This window comes from Neoarius graeffei, chromosome 11 (assembly GCF_027579695.1).
Source record: "Neoarius graeffei isolate fNeoGra1 chromosome 11, fNeoGra1.pri, whole genome shotgun sequence".
Lineage (NCBI taxonomy): Eukaryota > Metazoa > Chordata > Actinopteri > Siluriformes > Ariidae > Neoarius > Neoarius graeffei.
In genome coordinates, this window is record NC_083579.1 from 51,804,785 (window position 1) to 51,819,313 (window position 14,529).

General features: G+C 41.9%; 1 protein-coding gene across 3 annotated transcripts in view; it reads left to right on the top strand.

Annotated features, from left to right (window-relative positions):
* mideasb (mitotic deacetylase associated SANT domain protein b) overlaps positions 1-14,529 on the top strand; it is a 48,336-nt gene that overhangs the window by 16,360 nt on the left and 17,447 nt on the right. For all 3 annotated transcript variants that reach the window (XM_060934154.1, XM_060934152.1, XM_060934155.1), the window contains exons 3-6: positions 2,951-3,241; positions 3,550-3,901; positions 4,091-4,157; positions 9,565-9,707. In XM_060934154.1, coding sequence (XP_060790137.1) covers positions 2,951-3,241; positions 3,550-3,901; positions 4,091-4,157; positions 9,565-9,707 — 853 coding nt within the window. The remainder of the gene's footprint in view (positions 1-2,950; positions 3,242-3,549; positions 3,902-4,090; positions 4,158-9,564; positions 9,708-14,529) is intronic.

Consider the following 14,529-nt stretch of genomic DNA (forward strand, 5'->3'; position numbering starts at 1 on the left):
TTTTCCCTCATTTTGTCTCTCATAGTTGAGGTATACCTATGATGAAAATTGTGGGCCTCTCTCATCTTTTTAAGTGGGAGACCTTGCACAATTGCTGACTGACTAAATACTTTTTTGCCCCACTGTAAGTTTTTGTGCTTGATGCATTCCTAAGACTGGACAGAATCACCTCAAGTGACCAAAACAGTTCAACAGAATGGGTAAGGTCATGTTTGTTTCTTTTTTTCCCCACACATTCCAACACAGTTCTAAAACTACTTTGTACAACATCTTCATTCATGACGTACGTACTGCATAGATCTTATTATAGCTGAACTTGTGCTGACTACAAAAAAGTCATATGACTTTGAAAATGCTGCTTAGATTTGTTGAAATTTATAAAATCCTTAGAGTGCCAGAAAATACCCTCCAGACCCCAGAGGGTTAACTAATTTTTGGACTTTTCACTAGAATTGTATTGCCTCTCTCGTTTCTCATCTGATTTCAGTTCTAAATCGATGTTTTGGGTAGATCTTCCCTCAGGGAACAAAACTTGGTCATTTGTTTGTTTACAACTTTGTTTATTTTCAGTTAAATCGTGTCTGCTCCCTCACTTCTCAGTGCATTTCAGTTCTGATCGTGGGTGGGGTTTTTTCTCTTTGAAAGGACTTCTGCACAAAACTTGGCCATTGTATTGTCAATTTTTTTGCTTAGTAAATTAGGTTAACTTAACGAATTTTCTTCTGACTAGAATTGTATCTCCTCTCTCCGTTATCATGCAAATTCAGTTCTGACAGATGTTTTGGGTAGAGCTTCCTTTGTGGAACAAAATTTAGTGCTTTTTTTTTTTTTTTTTCCTGTTGTAAACAATTTTGTCGTGGAGGTTCGTCCTCTCTCACGTTGTCACATATTTGAGTTCTTTTTGATATTTTGGGAGTCATAGTGGTTTTGATGGCGGGCCAGATAAGCGACTACGTCCTTGGCATTCTGGTTTGATTATTTCATGCATGCACGATGTGTGCACTTGTTTGTTTCCATTGAAGGAGCAGCTGAAAGATGTATTAGGTATTGGTGCACAGTGCTAAAGGCTGTGCCTGTGTAGACTTTAGAGCTCCTCACTTCAAGTTCAGGGTGGAGTTGGGATTTGGCAGGAGCGTTCTAACCTCCCTGGCTGAAATGGCTCAAATTGGCTCAGGTTTATGAATAAAATGTATGGGTACAAAAGCAAAATTGTAATTTTTCTTTTGACATAAGTACAGAGTAGTCAAATTGGTAAAGTACATATCATCCAGTTCTTGAGCGGCTACAGAGTATTTTCATGTCATAGCTGTTCGTCTCTATTAGCTGTGCTTGGTATGTCCTTTATTAATAGATACATACCGAAAGAATGAATAACTAACCCCTGTAAGAAATTCAGATGTGTTACTCATCCATCTGTGCATGCTGGTTGACTCTTTATAGCCATTAACATGTTGCCTTTTTTTTTTTTTTTTTAAGATGAGTGCTTTAAAAAAAAAAAGCTGATTTAGAATATGCTTGAATATGCACTTTGAATCTATGCATCTGTCTAGACATGTTTTGTCCCTCTCATTTCTACTGTTCCTGCTGCCAAGTCTCAGTTTACTTTGCTGGAGCATATTGACCGTTACGTTTGTGTTACATAAGCCTGTTTTTAAGAAGGTCAGCAGCTTCAGTAACAATAGATTGGGTATGTGGGTGCATGTGCTACTGACCTCAGGCCCTGCATGAGTAGCCCTAAAGCACACGCCAGTCAAGAAACATAACCCATAATAATCGGTGCAACAGTGGAGAGAAAAAACAAAAACCTCGACCTGCCCACACTTGTATGTTGTACACGAGTAGGTAAAAAATTTCTCAAGAATTTTTGGATTAGGCTGTTGTGTATGTGAGCCAGGACGAGGCTCCAGCTCGAGGTAGTGGTGTACATTCCTGCTGTTGCAGAATCAAGTGTCTGCTGTGGCAGGAAAAAAAAACATTTATATCAGTGAAGTTGTTTGTTTTCATGTATTATTAATTCACATCAAGGAGTTTTTGTGCAATTAAAAGTAACGAGTCGGTCCATGTAGTTGGAATTAAGTGCTGTGAAATGTTCTCATGCTTGTATTGGTCTGGTCACTCAGAGAAACAGGAAATGTCTAGAGAATACAGGAAACAAGGCCTTTGCAGGAGGGTTTGTTCTGTTCCTCAGATCTGGGTGAGATTGTATTTAAAATAAAGAGGATTTGAAAATAGGTGGTAATCGAGAACTGCTTTTTGTTTCTATTAGATGGACTCGCTGTACATGCAGTTGAATGAGAAGGGAACTTTGGCTTTGTGTTCGCTTACGTATATAACCGCAATAAAGCTTCGATTTATTATCCTGAGATCTTGTAGCTACATGCCTTTGTTTCAACATGCTACTGATACGAGTTGCTGTACCATATTCGTGTGCGCGTATTGCCGCCTTCTGACAAATGGCTATGACCTGCAGAGTGGATTCGGAAGCTTCCCCCCCTCTTCAGAGAAACACTGGAATAGGATATCTAAGTATATACGGTTAGCATGAGGTATCAGCTTTATCTTTAACTGTTTCTACATGTACTTACAAGACATAATAATGGAAGCCCATGTGATATATCCTGTCAGAGAAATGAAAGAGCCTGAAATACAGTATAATGCCTGTGTGCTGTTTAGTCATTTCCAGTACTCATTTACCAAATATTTCCCACTGCATTCATTATGCCGCATGTATGGTTTTCCTCAGCTGAGAATGAAATGCAGCACAACAGAAAAGATTTCTTTATTTTCATCTTTTTTTTAAAAAAAAAATCCTTTATCTTTAAAAAGCTTTTTAAATATTCATCTTTTAATTAGATTTTGATTACATAAGTTCTAACCATGTAGTCAGATTTTAATTTGCCAGTTTGTTTGTGTGTTAAAGTCCTCTATGATGCGTGTTACATATGTGTAGGAGTCTCACAAGTCCTGGAGCCCCCCAGCATCAGGCCCTGGTCGAGGGGTTGGAGAGATGGAGGGTTTGAGTGCCAAACGTGTGCGAGATGAGAGCCTGGTGCCTCTGGTGATCCCAGTGTCTGTTCCTGTACGGCGGGCAGACCCAGCTTTTTTGGACCAGGAACAAACCTCTCTGTCATCCAGCTGGCCCCAGAGGCATAGTGACCCAAACCGGACTGACCACAAACCCTCGGTCATTGTGACACGCCGCCGCTCGCTCCGCAACTCTCTGTCTGAGAGCTCGAGCCAGGTGAGTGTGTCCCTGAGCAGTGGTAGCGATTCTCTGACCATGATCTCTTGTTGCTTTTTGATCCACTGTATCCCCCAGCATTTAAAACCTGGATTAAAGCTAGGCATAATCCCTAGTGTTTGTTTTTTGTCCTTTGAAATCTAATCCAGATATGTTCCCCCCCCATCTCTTTTCTACTTTCATTTTCTGTCACAAAGAGAGGAGAGAATAAGCATGCAGTTAATTCAAATTAAAGCAAATATTCCCATAAATATCGTCTGTTTCATGCTGATAGTCACCACGTGTCTGCCTCTCTTTTCACACTCCAGAATGGCGGAACTGAGCTCGTTGGCGACGTAGATGGCAAAACGGCCAAGGCAAAACGGCGTCCTCGGCCAGAACCGCTCTTCATCCCTCCACCCAAAGCGAGCACGCTGATTGCGCCACCTATGTACTCTAGCATCACGCCCTACCAGAGCCACCTTCGCTCGCCAGTAAGGCTGGCTGATAACCCGCTCACACTGCCCCCTTACACCCCTCCACCCATCCTCAGTCCTGTGAGAGAGGGCTCGGGCCTTTATTTCTCGACCATCCTCTCTGCTGCTGCGGCTGTCGCAGGAACGCAGGGCTTACCGCCACCTGCTACGCCCAAGTCAGCTACTCGTAGCCTCCTCCGCTCTAGTGAGTGCCCCACACATGCACTTCCTACTGTATTGTAACTTACTATTTGTAGGGATATTGTGAACATGTTGGAAAAAAAAAATGGATTCAGCAATAATTGTTGGCGAATGCAGATGATTTGTTGTAATTAGCCCTGGCTATAATTATGTGTCAGCAATGGAGTCATTGTTTTTGTTGTTGTGTGTACAGACAGCACTGAGATTACTCCTCCGGTGTTGTCTGCTATGAGCGAGGCTACTCCTGTCAGTGTTGAGCCGTAAGTACCGACGCATGTACACCAGCACATACTGTTAAGTCCTTGACCTACTTCCACATCCAAGTAGAAGTGCAGTAGGCATCATCATTTACATTAACGCCATTCTGTCTCTCACTTCCACCTCTCACACGCGTCACTTTTGTAAACGTGATCAGCCTTAACCGTACTGTTCCGTCTGCATATGCCTGCATGTGTTTTATAATGATTGGCAGTGAATCTGCTGTTCTGACTCCCTTCAGCTTGATTGTAAACATTGTCAGTTTTGGGTGACTGTTTCATTGTCACTCGTCTTGGCTGCAGTAGTAGTGTGTGTGTGTGTGTGTGTGTGTGTGTGTGTGTTGTGGGGTCTCAGCAGGGAGAATAATGATGAGATCTCACCTCTGACTGGTACCCACTAATTTGTCAGTGTCTTAATGTTTAGCTCTGAGTGAAACACACACATGCATAGACAAACAGATAATTCATGTGGCCTTCATACACTCTGAACCTGTCACTTAAAATCATTCAAATAATTTATGTATGATAATGCACAGTTAATATTTTAAATCTCTATCTATCTAACTATCTATCTGGCATATCACTACAGTGATGTGGCCGCTCTGACGGCTTCAGCCATCAAAGTCTTTCGGGAAGAATTACAGTAGTAGTTTCCTGTTGCCTTCTACTGGATTATCGTAGAGGTTTTCTCCTCTCAACCATTCTCATACACACACACACACACACACACACACACCTATGGACAATTTACAGTAGCCAGTTAACCTAACCGTATGTCTTTGGATTGTGGGAGAAACCGGAGCACCCGGAGGAAACCCACACAGACACGGGGAGAACATACAAACTCCACACGCAAACGTATTTAAAATACACTGGGCTCGAACCCAGAACCTTCTTGCTGTGAGGCGACAGCGCTAACCAACTGCACCAGCGTGCTGCCCTTAAATCTTAAAAAGGCCTACTGAAATGATGTACTCCTCTAGACATATTTAAAATACCAGAATTAATATAATTGAAAATCCTGTTCTGTCCTGCTATCTGTCACGTGTACAATGGGATTTCACTTGACTCTCGAGTTACATAATCATCATCTTGGTGATTTTATTTCAGTGTTGCCAAACTGGTTCATAATATTCCAAATCAAACAAAACTTGTTTCATGATTAGCATTAGTAGATACCTAACCAGCCAGGAAATTTATCTAAAATAACTGATTCGTCATATTTAGATACAAATGAGATTTCACGATTTGGTTTACATTTTCCATTTTTAGTCATTTATTTAACAATGAGCAAACCTTTCAAAATATACCGTAGTTATTTTGATCAAAGCTGAGGTTCTGTGACCTAAAGGGTTCTGTGTATCATGTGATCCTTTAATATTTGAGGGGATTGGTCGAAATTGTGGAGAAGCACAGATGAAAGTACTTAACAGAAAAGTTAAATTTCTCTCTCTATCAGATTTGACCCACACACCAGTGTATAGAATCCAAGAAGTGTTTTATGCTTATGGGTTTTGAAAGAATTTAACATTTACCATGCCCTCTAGAAGTCAGTGTTGCCAAACTGGTTCATAATATTCCAAAACGCAGGCAGCATGGTGGTGTAGTGGTTAGCACTGTCGCTTCACAGCAAGACGGTTCTGGGTTCGAGCCCAGTGGCCGACGGGGACCTTTCTGTGTGGAGTTTGCATGTAGGTTTCTTCCGGATGCTCTGGTTTCCCCCACCGTCCAAAGACATGCAGTTAGGTTAATATGGGGCGACCTTGGCCTGAAGGTTGGCCTGAAGTGCCCTTGAGCAAGGTACCGAACCCCCAACTGCTCCCTGGGCACTGTAGCATAGCTCCCCACTGCTCTGCGTGCGTGCGTGCGCTCATTGCTCGCTTGTGTATGCATGCGTGTGTTCACTGCTTCAGATGGGTTAAATGTTCTTAAGTCTGTGCTTGAGTGCATGTAACATATAAAGGCTGCTTGGCTTCTTCAATGTTACATTGAGCAAAACCACATGCATTTGTCTCGTATTGCATTTATTTTGCTTGCTTATCTTCACTGAAGTTTTCCCTCATTTCTGTCCAGATAATCGTATAATGAGGGGTCATCAAAACACTACACTGACACACTGCTTTGGCCAGTTGCCTTACACACTGCTTTATTTTCCATTATGATTTTTTCCCCCACATTGTGACTTTATTTATTTATAAGTTTTGAGTTTCATCCCAAATCCAGTGCTGTTGAATATTCCCTTCTCGAAGTACAGATGTTCCTGATGTGTAGTAGTGATGTTGTTTTCAAGGTGTGCACATCAGTCCCATATAAACCCCCTCACCTTATCTGCCTGATCTCTGCATCTAGATAGAAATATAAATCAACCTTTAGCGACTTGGAGCAGTTGGCTATGAATAGCATGGAGTGCTAATGTTGTGCAAATTATCCAAGGCCAAAGTCTACTTGGTCTTGCAGGCCTGTAGGTCAGAAAGGCAGCTCTTCCATGCTGATAATCTCCCAGCACAACCCAGCAGGGTGGTAAAGCAGCCTGTGCTAAATTGCCACCTACATGACGCACACCCCTGAGTGCATCCTAAAAATAGCCTCTTAAAAGCTGATGTTGCATTTCTAGCATGAAAGTTAAAATAAAAAAAAAATTTGCAAGATTCTTTAGCATCTTTTTCAACATGTTTTATAAAATTTTAATCAAAAGAGCAAATTATGTATAAAGCACAGACAGTTGTCAACCAGAAGTGGGTAGGAATGCCATTCATCCATTATCTGTAGCCGCTTATCCTGTGCAGGGTTGCAGGCAAACTGGAGCCTATCCCAGCTGGCTATGGGTGAGAGGCGGGGTACAGCCTGGACAAGTCACCAGATCATCGCAGGGCTGACACAGAGAGACAGACTCACATTCACACCTACGGTCAATTTAGAGCCACCAATTAGCCTAACCTGCATGTCTTTGGACTGTGGGGGAAACCCACGCAGACACGGGGAGAACATGCAAACTCCACACAGAAGGGCGCCTGTCGGCTGCTGGGCTCGAACCCAGGACCTTCTTGCTGTGAGGCGACAACGCTAACCACTACACCACTGTGCCGCCCTGGGTAGTAATGTGTTATGCTTATTCTGTTACATGTACTTAAGTAACCTTTTCCAATAAATTTGTATTTATTGGAATAATTTTAAGGCCTAATGATTTTCACTATTACTTGAGTACATTTACGATTTCTACGACGTCAGCTGCTTTGATGCATAGGGTTTGAATACACAAATGGACAACCATGAATAAAGACCAGGACTGTGTTAAGTTTTAAGAGAATCAACAGTACTGACCTTGGTATTATTTCCAAAAAAGGTGCGTTTTATTTTTGTTCACTTCTGCAATTCAATGATTTTAGTTTATTCTGCACGCGCATGTACATGCACACTATCCTGGAAGATTTATGAAAATAATCTTTGGCAAAATTGCCTTAATGTTATTTGGTAAATATTTACTTTTTTTATTAGGAATAATACTTGAATGAGTAGATTTTATGTTGTGTTTATTAGACAAGCAGCTTTTATTTTGGGCACACCTGATATTCTGATACATTTGAATGTAATACATCCATCTATCCATCCATTTTCTATATCAGGGAAGCTGGAGCCAATCCCAGCCCCCCCCCAAAAAAAAAAAAAATCCCGTCTGACTTCAGGTGAGAGTCTGGTAGATCCTGGGCAGGTCGCCAGTCTATCAGAGACCTAACACAGAGACGTTCACACGTACATTCACACCTATGGGTAATTTAGAATAACCAGTTGAACAAATCCCCGTGTCTTTTGAACTGTGGGAGGAAACTGGAGCACCTGAAGAAAACGCACACCGTCACAGGGAGGACATGCGAACTCCACAAATGCCCCTTTTCTACCAAAGCAGTTCCAGGGCTGGTTCGGGGCCAGTGCTTAGTTTGGAACCGGGTTTTCTGTTTCCACTGACAAAGAACTGGCTCTGGGGCCAGAAAAACCGGTTCCAAGCTAGCACCAACTCTCTGCTGGGCCAGAGGAAAGAACCGCTTACGTCAGCGGGGGGGCGGAGTTGTTAAGACCAGCAACAATAACGACCGCAAAAGATGGCCATTTTTAAGCGACGAGAAGCAGCAGCTGTACAAACGCGAAGTCATTTATTATTGTTGTTGCTGCTGCTGCTTCTTCCGTGTTGTTTTTGCTTTGATATTCGCGCCAAGGTTTATATAAACGTAGCGCCGTAACTGACGTATACAGCGACGTAACTGACATACAGCGACGTAATGACGTGGCTCCGCTTGGCACCGCAAGCTATGGAAAAGCAAACTGGTTCTCAGCTGGCTCGCAAGTTGAACGAGTTGTGAACCAGCACCAGCACTGGCGCCGAACCAGCCCTGGAACTGATTTGGTGGCAAAGGGGTAACACAAAGGCCCCGGTCTACCTTAGTTTGAACCCAGAACCTTCTTTCTGTGAGGCAACAATGTTAACTACTGCATCACCATGCTGCCCTGTAATACATTATAGATATAAGAAGTCATCATATTACTTGCTACTGAAGAACTCATTTTATGAGTTTTTTTAACTCGTATTCAAGTCATTATTTTGATGAGTATTTCTACTTGAGATTTATTATTATTATTATTATTATTATTATTTTTATTATTATAAAGTAACAATACTTTTACTTAAGTACAATGTTTGCTAACTCTACCCACCTCTAGTGTCAACGAAGTGCTCCATTCTGAACCTTCCATCATGATTGGTAATGCAGAAAGGCTTGGATTTAAACCAAATTGAATGTCACAAAGAATACTGTTGTTTTGCATTGCAAATATACTTCATTGTTTAGTTTTCTAACAAAATGCTGACAGTCGTGGTCCATCCTTTTTAATATATTTTCTTTGTTCTTAACAATACAACTGGGCGGCACGGTGGTGTAGTAGTAGGCACTGTCGCCTCACAGCAAGAAGGTTCTGGGTTTGAGCCCGGTGGCCGGCAAGGGCCTTTCTGTGTGGAGTTTGCATGTTCTCTCTGTGTCTGCGTGGGTTTCCTCTGGGTGCTCCGGTTTCCCCCACAGTCCAAAGACATGCAGGTTAGGCTAATTGGTGACTCTAGATTGACTGTAGGTGTGAATGTGAGTGTGAATGGTTGTGTGCCTCTATGTGTCAGCCCTGTGATGATCTGGCGACTTGTCCAAGGTGTACCCCGCCTCTTGCCCATAGTCAGCTTTGGGATAGGCTCCAGCTTGCCCGCGACTCTGCACAGGATAAGCGGCTAGAGATGATGGATGGATGGAACGGATTAACGATACAACTGTCACACTGAAATTATTATTGTTAATTGATCAGGATTCCTTTCATGGCTGCACAGTAAAGAATGCATTTATATGTATAAACATGCGCTCTCTTTCACACACAGGCGGATAAACATTGGGCAGAGATATCAGGCGGAGGTACCCGAGCTGAAGGAGCGCTCTGCTGCACAGCTCGACCCACACAAGGCTGAGTTGGTGTGGGCGCCACTGCCTGAGCTGGAGTCCAAAGGCCAGCAGCAGGAGAGAGGTAGCTCTATTCAAACACAGCATACTCCGCTTGTTGTAAAAAAGCCTTTCCCTTGTTTTGCCATTGTATAACTGCCTCTCTGTAGTGTCAAAACTATTATGCAAGTATTGTACAGACCAATCAATCGGAATTGGTGGCAAAACGGAGAGCAGAAGAAAGTGTGAATTTGAGTGTGTGCAGTTACAGTGCAAAAGTCTTAGGCACAAGCAAAGAAATGCTGTAGGGCAAACATGCCTTCAAAAATAATGAAATTAAACGTTTCTACATTAAAAAAAAATACTGTAAAGAGCAGTAAACAGTAATAGTCAGTATTTGGTGTGACAAACCTTTTGCTTTAATAAAATGTTAGTCTCGGGTACAGTGTGTACAGTTTTATACAGAAATGAGGTGTAAGTTTTACTGAGCATCTTCCAGAACCAGTCTCAGTTCTTCTGGACACTTTGACTGTCACACTTTGCTTCTTATTTTTGCAGCAAAACCCAGCAGCCTTCATCATGTTTTTTGTCTGAAAAGTGTTTATGTAATATACTGCTTTCTTTACTGACGTACAAACATTTTTTTTCTGTAACGTTTACTGTTGTGCTGGAGCAGCCTTTCTCAGCCAGGGTGCCGTCTGGCTTCGTTAGGGGTGCCGTCAAAATTATATATTCTAACATTTAAATACATAAAATGAATTAAAATTCCAAAAAACAATAGTTACACTTAATGCAGATCATCACCGCCTCGTACATCATCAAAATTTGTCTCACAGCCCCCTTTCCTAGGTCACAACGTCGCTGCCAGGGTTAGCGTATGGTCAGCGTGACTACGTATATTTTATATGGGGGTGCCTTGAGAATTTGCATACTTCTGAAGGGTGCCGTGACTGAAAAAAATGTTGAGAAACGCTGTGCTGGAGAAGTAATGTCTGGAAATCTAAACTGTATTTATACTGACTTGATATGGTAGAAGTCATTTAAAATAAATTTTTTTTTATTTTGTACTAAAAAAAGATGCCTAATACTCCCCCCCCCCCCCCCCCCCCCCAACCACAGGACTGCATATTAAGTGAATGAAAGTATAACAGCAATTTATTTAACAGTAGTTACACTTATCACTATATGTACAGTGGTGCTTGAAAGTTTGTGAACCCTTTAGAATTTTCTATATTTCTGCATAAATATGACCTAAAACATCAGATTTTCACACAAGTCCTAAAAATAAAGAGAACCCATTTAAACAAATGAGACAAAAATATTATACTTGGTCATTTATTTATTGAGAAAAATGATCCAGTATTACATATCTGTGAGTGGCAAAAGTATGTGAACCTCTAGGATTAGCAGTTAATTTGAAGGTGAAATTAGAGTCAGGTGTTTTCAATCAATGGGATGACAATCAGGTGTGAGTGGGCACCCTGTTTTATTTAAAGAACAGGGATCTATCAAAGTCTGATCTTCACAACACGTTTGTGGAAGTGTATCATGGCACGAACAAAGGAGATTTCTGAGGACCTCCGAAAAAAGCGTTGTTGCTGCTCATCAGGCTGGAAAAGGTTACAAAACCATCTCTAAAGAGTTTGGACTCCACCAATCCACAGTTGGACAGATTGTGTACAAATGGAGGAAATTCAAGACCATTGTTACCCTCCCCAGGAGTGGTCGACCAACAAAGATCAGTCCAAGAGCAAGGCGTGTAATAGTCGGCAAGGTCACAAAGGACCCCAGGGTAACTTCTAAGCAACTGAAGGCCTCTCTTACATTGGCTAATGTTAATGTTCATGAGTCCACCATCAGGAGAACACTGAACAACAATGGTGTGCATGACGGGGTTGCAAGGAGAAAGCCACTGTTCGTCTGCAGTTTACTAAAGATCACGTGGACGAGCCAGAAGGCTATTGGAAAAATGTTTTGTGGATGGATGAGACCAAAATAGAACTTTTCGGTTTAAATGAGAAGCGTTCTGTTTGGAGAAAGGAAAACACTGCATTCCAGTATAAGAACCTTATCCCATCTGTGAAACATGGTGGTGGTAATATCATGGTTTGGGCTTGTTTTGCTGCATCTGGGCCAGGATGGCTTGCAATCATTGATGGAACAATGAATTCTGAATTATACCAGCGAATTCTAAAGGAAAATGTCAGGACATCTGTCCATGAACTGAATCTCAAGAGAAGGTGGGTCATGCAGTAAGACAACAACCCTAAGCACACAAGTCGTTCTACCAAAGAATGGTTAAAGAAGAATAAAGTTAATGTTTTGGAATGACCAAGTCAAAGTCCTGACCTTAATCCAATCGAAATGTTGTGGAAGGACCTGAAGCGAGCAGTTCATGTGAGGAAACCCACCAACATCCCAGAGTTGAAGCTGTTCTGTACGGAGGAATGGGCTAAAATTCCTCCAAGCCGGTGTGCAGGACTGATCAGCAGTTACCGGAAACATTTAGCTGCAGTTATTGCTGCACAAGGGAGTCACACCAGATACTGAAAGTAAAGGTTCTCATACTTTTTGCCACCCACAGATATGTAATATTGGATCATTTTCCTCAATAAATAAATGTCCAAGTATAATATGCAAGTATAATATTTTTGTCTCATTTGTTTAACTGGGTTCTCTTTATCTACTTTTAGGACTTGTGTGAAAATCTGATGACGTTTTAGGTCATATTTATGCAGAAATTATAGAAAATTCTAAAGGGTTCACAAACTTTCAAGTGCCACTGTTAGAACGGCCACAATATGGTTTGTCACCAACATTCAGTAACTCCTAAACAAGCTTGCACTTTTCGCAGGTAGTCATGAGTTGGGTTTCGGAATTTGAGTATTGATTTGCATTTTAAAGCCAACACACATCTGGGTGACAAATTAAAGGGGAAAAAAATAACAATGTCTCTTGTGGACTGCTACTGTACAGCATGCCTTGTATGGGGATGTTGTCATAATCATCAGGATGGTAATGTTTATATAGAATAAAGATTACCAGTCAGAATAACTTTGTGTTGTTTCTCAGGAAAACCAGACCATTGCAGCAAAATGTCTCCCACAATATAAGAGATGCTGGGCCACTTTAGTGTAGGGTTGAAGCGTCAGTCCTGTACTGTTGTCTTGGTTAACCTCACTCATTCTCTTGAAAATATACCACATCTCTGTGGATCATTGCTGATAGTTTTGCACCACTGAACTCTCAAATGTGCGTTGATCTTTCTAATAAGGAAGGAGTTTATGCACTGCAGTCCTGCTCCAATATACCTCTCTATGTAGTGTGGACAGGCTGTTCTCATAAAGTTCTGCATGGACAGTCTCCGCTACCTGATGATCAGTTGCTTTTCTGTCGGACAAAAGCACAAGCATCACAGTCACGAAATGTGCACTTTCAACCACACTTTCTATGGCTATGTGCAAATTTGTTTCACAAAAATCTAAGTGTGTATATCCATTTTGTCATTCTTCCGACTGAAACACACCCAGCTGTGCAGTCTGTGTAACTGAAGGTCCTTTCACAGTCCAAAACTGATATTAAATGGGTGGACTCAGGAGTTTTATATATAAAGTTTCTCCATTCAGGGATTGTTTTTTTTTTTTTTACTTTAATTGGTCACCTGTCTGTATGATTTTATGTACAGTACCAGTCAAAAGTTTGTACACACCTTCTAATTCAATGCTTTTTCTATATTTTTATTAATTAAAACTCATGTCTTAATGATCTCTTTACTTAGCTGAGCAGTTCTTGACATAATATGGATTACTACAGTTGTGGAATAGGGCTATTGACTGTTTTTATTATTTAAGAAGAACAACAACTTTATTCATCACACGTACACTTGTGAAATTCCTCCTCTGCATTTAACCCATCTGAAGCAGTGAACACACACATACCCAAAGCAGTGGGCAGCCATGCTACAGCCCCGGGTTAGGTGCCTCACTCAACAGCACCTCAGCCTAAGGCCACCCCATGTTAACCTAACTGCATGTCTTTGAACTGTGAGCACCCGGAATGAACCGATGCAGACACGGGGAGGACATGCAAACTTTACGCAGAAAGGACCATGCCAACTGCTGGGCTTGAACCCAGAACTCTCTTGCTGTGAGGCAACAGTGCTAACCACAACACCACCGTGCCGCCCTATTAACTGTTTGATCTCAAATGCATTAAGAAGGCAAGAAATTGCACTAATTAACTTTTGACGAGGCACATGTTAACTGAAAAGCATTCCAGGTGACTACCTCATGAAGCTGGTTAAGATAATGCCAATAGCGTGCAAAGCGTCCTCGAGGTAAACGGTGGCTACTTTGAAGAATCTAAAATATGAAATACTCTTTTGTTTACCACATAATTCCATATACGTTCCAAATGTTATTTCATAGTTTTGTTGTCTTAAGTATGAAGAACAACTTTATTCATCACACACTTGTGAAATTCCTCTCTGCATTTAGCCCATCGGAAGCAGTGAACGCACACGAGCAATGAGCGCACACACATACCCAGAGCAGTGGGCAGCCATGCTAACAGCGCCCGGGGAGCAGTTGGGAGTTAGGTGCCTCGCTCAAGGGCACCTCAGCCCAAGGCCGTCCCGTATTAACCTAACCGCATGTCTTTGAACTGTGGAGGAAGCCCACGCAGACACGGCAAGAACATGCAAACGCCACACAGAAAGGCCCCTGCCAGCTGCTGGGCTTGAACCCAGAACCTTCTTGCTGTGAGGTGACTGTGCTAACCACTTACATCACCGTGCTGCCGTTCTACAATGTAGAAAACAGTCAAAATACAGAAAAACCTATGAATGAGTTGGGGTGTACAAACTTATGACTGGTACTGTGGATGGATGGATGGATGGATGGATGATT